The sequence below is a fragment of the Primulina eburnea genome, chromosome 14, assembly GCF_022965805.1.
Source record: "Primulina eburnea isolate SZY01 chromosome 14, ASM2296580v1, whole genome shotgun sequence".
NCBI classification, from domain to species: domain Eukaryota; kingdom Viridiplantae; phylum Streptophyta; class Magnoliopsida; order Lamiales; family Gesneriaceae; genus Primulina; species Primulina eburnea.
Window position 1 is genome coordinate 602,848 of NC_133114.1, and position 7,665 is coordinate 610,512.

Here is a 7,665-nt window from a genome sequence, read left to right on the forward strand (position 1 = left end):
AGACACACTGAATTCAGAAACTACTATATTTCAGGTAGAAAAATAAAACAGACGAAGGTCACGAAGAACAAGAACATATGGAGTATGAGGTTTCAAATGTGAGACAGTCAAACCGAGACAGAAGACCACGGATTGGCTTTCAGATTATGTCACTGAAAGCAATATTGCATATTGTCCATTATCAGAGGATGGTGAGCCATCGAGTTTCCACGAATCTACTCAAAGCTTGGATGTATCCTTGTGGATGATAGCAAAGCATGAAGAGTTGGAAGCATTAGACAAGAATAAAACTTAGATCTTTTTACTCTAGCAAAGAGAACTTGGTTTTCAGGTTGAACAAATCTCTGTACGATCTCACACAGGCGCCGATGTGTTGGTACAAGAGATTTGATTTTTATATCATGAGCCTTGGATACAGCATACTGAGTGCAGACCCTTGTACGTATTTCAAGAGGTTTTGTGATAATTATATCATTTTTGTGTTGTATGTGAACGACATGTTGATAGCAGGCCCCAACAAAAATCAGGTCTAGGATTGAAGACACAGTTGGCTAGAGAATTTGATATGAAGGACTTGGTACCAACAAACAAGATTCTAGGGATGCAAGTTTACCGTGACAAAAGTAACATAAAGATTTGGTTTTCCCAAAAAAATTATTTGAAAAAGTCTTGCAATGCTTCAACATGCAAGATAGTATGCCAATCTCGACCCCTCTTCCTGTTAACTTCAAGTTATCCTCTGAGATGTATTCCAGCAGTGAAGCAGTGAGGATGGAGATGTCTCGAGTACCATATGCATTAATAGTGGAAAGTTTGATATTCGCTATGATCTGTACGAGACCGGACATTGCTCAAGTAGTGGGAGCAGTTAGCCGGTATATGGCGAATCCTGGACGGGAGAATTGGAGCATGGTTAAGAGGATCCTTAGATACATTAAGGATACCTCAAATGCTGCATTATTTTGGAGGATCGGATTTTACACTTATTGGCTATGTCGATTGAGATTATGCATGAGATCCTTATAAGAGGAAATCTACTACTGGTTATATGTTTACACTTGCAGAGGGAGCAGTTGTGGCGTTATCTACAACGGAGGTAGAATATATGACAACTACTCAAGCTCGCAAGGAGGCAATATGGATTAAAAAGTTATTGGAGGAAATCGGGCACATAAAACAGAATATTACTTTTTCTTGTGACAGTCAGAGTGCCTTGCACATCGCAAGGAATCCAGTCTTTCATTCTACGACGAAACACATTGGAGTCCATTTTCACTTTGTACGGGAAATAGTAGAAGAAAAAAGTTTTGATATGCTGAAGATTCATACAAATGATAACATATATGATGTTCTGATCAAGTCAGTGAACATTGAAAAGTTTGAATGGTGTAGATCCTCAAGTGGCCTAGCAGAAACGTAAGCAGCATGTAATGGCAAGATTGAAAGGATGCATGAAGATGTGTTTGATTCTCAATCAAATCATCAAGTGGGAGAAATGTCGGCAAAATAATGATGGGGTCGGCAAATTGGAAAAAATTGGGCAGACAAATATGAAATAATTGTGAGGAAAAATCAGGGTCGTATTTTGCAGGCTTTACAAATGAAAGAAATTTCCTACATGCGGTTTCACACTTATGGGGAGCTCTATAAATAGAGCTTCCTCCCTTTATTCTGAAATTATTTTTTCTTCAAGTTTGCTCTCACCTTATAGGATTTGAGTGCTTAGTACTATATGACGTGTTTGTTCTCCTATATCAAGAGAGTGTGTATTTTCTTTGGAAACATAGTGAGTGGATTGTACACCATAAAATATTATAGTAGAATTTTTTTCATCTTACTCGTGATTTTTACCCTAATAATTTTTAGGGATTTTTCACGTAAATCTCTGTGTTCAATTTATTCTTTATTTTCATATTTATTATCTCAAGTTGCCGCATGTGGGACCAACATGCATGTCTTTTCAATTAGGTGTTATTTACTTATTAGGCTTTTATGTTTACATGTTTTCAGCTGAATGAGAGGCAGTTGATGCTGCTGAAAGATTGGAGAGGAAACAACTTCTTAGAGACAAAGTAAGTTATTTCTATTTATGTATCTATGATATCAAATAACGTAGAGCCTCTTGGTGTTTAGTTTCCTTTGAAAGTAGCTATGGCATGTGCTATTAATACTATCCATCTGTGATATGCGAGTTCTTGTTCGGGTGTATCTTCTTTGAGAACCGTTTGTATCGAGTTTATCAATTTTCTCGTCAGGAAGTTCTGCTAATATTCTCAATTTTTTATTGGCACTTTGGTGTTCCGTGTTTGATTCTGATTGTCAGGTTAGTTGATGAAATTTTATGGTTTTCCCGATTTCGGTTGTAGTTAAATAATCATTATTTTCAAAAAGTTAAAATAAAATCAATCTCTACAACGTCATAAGGAGATGTTTTTCTAGAAACGGCATGAAGAGTTGGAAAAGCTCGAAAAAGATAGACAAGCAAAACGAAGGAGCTACAAAAATTTGATGGTAGCTGAAAAGATGACATCTAACAAGGACATAGCATCAACCAACAAGTCCCTCCAAGAACTTGAAGATTTCAGTGAACGAGGAAAAGCTTCCATATTCTTTTAAAAAATCGCGCCTTTGTGGATTCAAGAAAAATATAAGAAGATTGCTCATCTGTTGCATTGAAATTAGACGATGACAAAAAAAAGATTGATCTTGCATCAAAGAGAAGCCATATCGAGAAACCTCGTCAATACGATATTGTGTTATCAACAAACTTTGAGTTATTATTTTATGCCACCGACTAAATTATAATCTTAGTGAAACACTTTGTTTTTTATCTCACGTCTGCTTTTTTTGGTATTTTTGGTAGGACAAAAACTTGTCTGAGACGGTCTCATGGGTCGTATTTTGTGAGGCGAATATCTTATTTGGGTCATCAATGAAAAAATATTACTTTTTATGCTAAGAGTATTACTTTTTATTGTGAATATCGGTGTGGTAGACCCGTCTCACGGATAAAAATTCGAGAGACCATCTCACGGATAAAAATTCACGAGACCGTCTTACAAGAGACTTACTCTCTTAATAAAATATCAATTGAAGTGGAGGGTTTCCTCAAACAACAAAAGATCTCATCGGTTCCTAAGCTAGATCATTTCATATTTGATAATTTGGCTTAAAATTTTGTTAAATAACAAGCTGACTAAGCATTGATGAGATAGCTTGACTCGAGTCTGACAAGTAAAGAGAATGATATTCAATTCTATGCACGATGGAACCAGTTTTAGGCACTTCTCTAAATTTGATTATTACTCTTTAATGCATCAATCTTTTAGAATTAAAAACTGAAGAGTATACCCTATCCAACTCCTTGAAATTGGTTTTTACGAGGTTTGTGTCGTGAATTAAATATGGCTAGTGATTGTCAAAATCATGAAAGAAATAACTTATGAGCGTCCAATGGTGGATGCAAGCACGTTCCTGTAATGGTTTTCGTATTCGAATCAGAATTATCATCATGTTCCATTAGAGCGTCCGATGGTGGCGAGGGTATTTGAATTGCAGCCCACCCCAGCCACCAGTCAGATTTGTAACCACGATCGAATTTCAAAGGTGTCATTTTAAGTTGAGAAAACCAACTTTTTGGCCGTTTGAGCTCCAATATCAAATTTGGTATCAGGAGTGTCAATGGCGGCAGAAGTAGGAGTTTTGACAGTGAGAGGCTTGGAATATATGTTCATGCCCATCTTAAGAAAATGCAATAGCATGAGATGCTTGAAGAGGTTACATGCTCAAATGGAGAAATTCTCCTTGATGCAAAGCAATTTCTTAGTGACAAGAATGCTAGAAATTTGTGATCAAAATGGCGAGATCGGGCATGCAGGTTTGCTATTTAAACAGGTTCTTGAACCAAATGTTTACTTGTACAATGCCATGATTAGAGCATACACACACCACCATATGTATATATTGACCATTAGTGTCTATAAGCAAATGCTGAGACATTCATTTGATCGAGTTGAAGATGCTGTTTTTCCTGATAGATTTACATACCCTTTTATTATTAGGTCATGTGGAGGGCTTTTTGATGTTTGCTTAGGTAAACAAATACATGGGCATGTTTATAAATTTGGGTTGAGTTGTAATAATGTGACAGAGAATTCATTGTTGGATTTGTACGTGAAGTGTGATGAAATAAGGGACGCCCACAAATTGTTTGATGAAATGAGTGAAAGAGATGTTATTTCTTGGAATAATCTTGTTTTTGGGTACATGAAGTTGGGTCAGGTAAGAAAAGCAAGAGTGTTATTTGAAGACATGCCAAATAAGAATATTGTTTCTTGGACCGGAATGATATCAGGGTACACGAAAATCCGTGGATATAGTGAAGCACTCGATGTTTTCAGAAGAATGCAGGAAGAGGGTGTGCAGCCTGATTGGATCAGTTTGGTTGCTGTTTTGCCGGCTTGCGCTCAATTGGGAGCTCTAGAACTTGGGAAATGGATTCATTTTTATGCCAAGAAAAATGGATCCTTGAAAAAGACGTGTGTGAGTAATGCGTTGATTGAAATGTACTCGAAATGTGGTAGTGTGAACCAAGCTTGGCAGTTGTTTAGCGAGATGCAGAGAAGGGATGTTATTTCTTGGAGCAGTATGATTGCAGGGCTAGCTCAACACGGGAAAGCTCATGAAGCAATTGAATTGTTCCTAAAGATGCAGGGAGAAAAGGTTGAACCAAACGAGATCACATTCGTCAGTATTTTGTCTGCTTGTGGGCATGCTGGTTTGGTGGATGAGGGGTTGAAATACTTCGACACAATGAGAAACAACTATCGTATAGAGCCTGGAATTGAGCATTATGGTTGTTTGGTTGATCTTCTTGGACGAACAGGGAATCTTGATCGAGCTCTAAAAGTTATATATAGCATGAAAATGAAGCCAGATTCAGCAATATGGGGTTCTTTGTTAAGTTCTTGCAGAACTCATCGCAATCTTGAGATTGCAGTCATAGCCGTGGAGAATCTCCTAGAACTTGAACCACACGACACAGGAAACCTCGTCTTGCTCGCTAATATATATGCTGATCTTGGGAAGTGGGATGGAGTTTCAAGAATGAGAAAATTCATCAGAAGTAAGAGCATGAAAAAGACGCCAGGTTGCAGTCTAGTTGAGATAAATAGCACAGTTCAAGAATTTGTATCAGGGGACGATTCAAAGCCATTCTTAAAAGATATCTACCAGATACTCGATTTGTTGGCTTTGCATCAGAACAGAACGGAAGACTGGATCGAAACTATATTCTGTTACTACCATTAAACGTCAAAATATATGTACTACTAAGAACTCTATCTAGGATACGATTGATGTATTGAAGGAATATGCACTTCAGAAAGATTTTGAGCAGATTGCTTTCTAGCATTGGCAAATAAATCTATATAATGACTTCACATTATTCACTTAATATGCAAATGCAACAAGAATTGAATTAAATGTAGCCAGGAAAATAAAATAAAAAACATCTATTACTGGAAAAGATCGTAAAGATAAATGTCAATCAAGACAGAAATCGTATAACTTTTTCATCAGTCCAAACAAAAGTATCACGAGCCCAGTCATTGCATCAAGGAAAGGCCACATACGAGCACCACGACATAAATGCTGAAGTCCATGAGCAGTGCTCCAAAAATATTCTGCAACAATAACCCTGACTCAAGAGCTCTCCCCAGTTGATCAGCCAAACCGTTTTCTCTAGAAGAAGTAACTTTATTCATCTGTCTCGCTCTCGCATTGGCTCCATCTTTTTCAGACAAAAGCCGTGCAATCACAATTGACATGTTTGTTAACAAAAGCAGATAAAGTGGTCTGAAAAATATGGTTCCCCTAATTACACCCCAGCCCAGTATGGGAAATCCTATATACGAGAGAATTACTAAGAGTGCAGCTGCTACAGCACAACGAATTCGAACATTCTCAGAAGCTGATATAGCAGAAATTATTTCACCAGTTGTTAATGGGTTATGATGGCTATGATGTTCGTGTCGATGTGCCTTTGCAGGATTTTGAACAGATGGCGGGGCTTGAAAAACTGGTTCCTCCTGGCCGAGTAAAGTCGTGGAAGTAGAAGCAACACTTTTTCCTTCGTCACCATTGCGCAGTAAAGGTTCCGCTTCTGGAACACAATTGTCATGCTGACTGAGTTCTCTAACAGAGTCGCGATTCAGAAGAGATGGATCTTCACGCTCCGAAGAATCTGCAATATCAATGCAATGACCAACTCGCGACACAATATGGTGACTACAAGGAAACAGAAAACCATGAAATAAGCAGTTGCTGTGGTGATTTTTCAGCGTAAATTACGTCAACCCCACATGATTGATAAACTATATATCTATCATTATATTAAAGTTAAACCATCCATACTAAATCCCAAAAACTTCCTTAAAATTTTCTACCAATTTAAGACCATTCAACATCACTCTCCAAACCAATTTCAACTATTATGAGAAATCAGCTGGAAACATACAAAAACCTTCATGTTAAAATGATCTTTTCCCATAAATATCCCTTATTTTGTTACAATCAACTACCAATTTCAAGCATGTCTTGATGATTTTGTAAAACAACTTAACTAAGCTAAATGCTTTAAAAATAAATATTTATCGCAAGCATACATTTCATAATATGAATGTGCTATTATTTTAAACGCTTTGCGTGTCCACAGCTAGTATTCCATTTAGATGCACATCTTTCAAAAACCAACCGTGATGGAAACTGCGTAACCATGCGTTTCCGGGCTAGGCTACCTAGAAAGGAAAGGAAATCAAACAAAGGAAGCAGATATACATATCATAAACGTTGCATTTTACGCTAAGCATGAGAGTTTATCATCACCAATTATGCAATCAAGAAAAATACCTTCTTCAAACAAAACCAGCTAAAAAAAGTTAAACCCAGAAAGAAACCTCACAATTTCAATCCAATCTGAAACATAGTCCAGCTGAAATCAATGACGAATATACATTTGAACAATATAAATACAAATTGAGGTGTTACCAAAGGGCGTGGAACGGATGGCAGAAGCAGGTGATAGATCGGGGTCAGGAGATAGGGATTGGATACGGCCGGTGATGAGAGCCAAGCGTTCGGATCCTCTATCGGAGAGACGACGTCGCCGCGCTTCTCTGCTGCTCACCGTATCCATAGATCCCCTCGTTTGATTAATCAAATTATTCGGTGGATTAATTAATGCATTGGATCTCTACTTTTTCAACATAACATAAGTCGATCCAAACATTATTTAATATAAAAAATTTAATATATAATCTAGTGGTGTTTGTATATTTTTTTTAATTAATTAATTGATCTATATTCAAATAAAAATAATATAATAAATAAAAAATTATGAGATACGTACAAATAATATACAATATTTTAATAAGCTATGAAAGAAATTAATGGTGATGCAACTAATTAAAAAAATATAAATTGAAAATAATTCACATTTAGTTATATATTTATTTCTTATGTAGATAGATAGTATTAATAAATTAATCAGATTTTAAGCGTCCTCAAGAGTGATATTGAACATTATTGCACTCGTTTTTCTGAACGTGATGCAGAAAACAGAGTGAATTATTTATACATATTATGATAACAACTAAATATATCACA

The 7,665-nt window shown here is 36.5% G+C and overlaps 2 protein-coding genes across 2 annotated transcripts; one reads left to right on the plus strand and one right to left on the minus strand.

Annotated features, from left to right (window-relative positions):
- Nucleotides 1-3,277: 3,277 nt before the first annotated feature.
- Nucleotides 3,278-5,312, plus strand: LOC140812307 (pentatricopeptide repeat-containing protein At2g20540-like). The gene has a single exon (XM_073170543.1). It carries the CDS (start codon nucleotides 3,682-3,684, stop codon nucleotides 5,308-5,310), a length of 1,629 nt encoding a protein of 542 aa, XP_073026644.1. The 5' UTR covers nucleotides 3,278-3,681; the 3' UTR covers nucleotides 5,311-5,312.
- A 112-nt stretch (nucleotides 5,313-5,424) lies between these two features.
- LOC140812308 (uncharacterized) lies at nucleotides 5,425-7,256 on the minus strand. The gene is made up of 2 exons (XM_073170544.1): nucleotides 7,048-7,256; nucleotides 5,425-6,244 (listed from the first exon to the last, which is right to left on the minus strand). The coding sequence occupies exons 1-2, from the start codon at nucleotides 7,193-7,195 to the stop codon at nucleotides 5,607-5,609; spliced, it is 786 nt and encodes a 261-aa protein (XP_073026645.1). The 5' UTR covers nucleotides 7,196-7,256; the 3' UTR covers nucleotides 5,425-5,606.
- Between the last annotated feature and the right edge of the window lie 409 nt (nucleotides 7,257-7,665).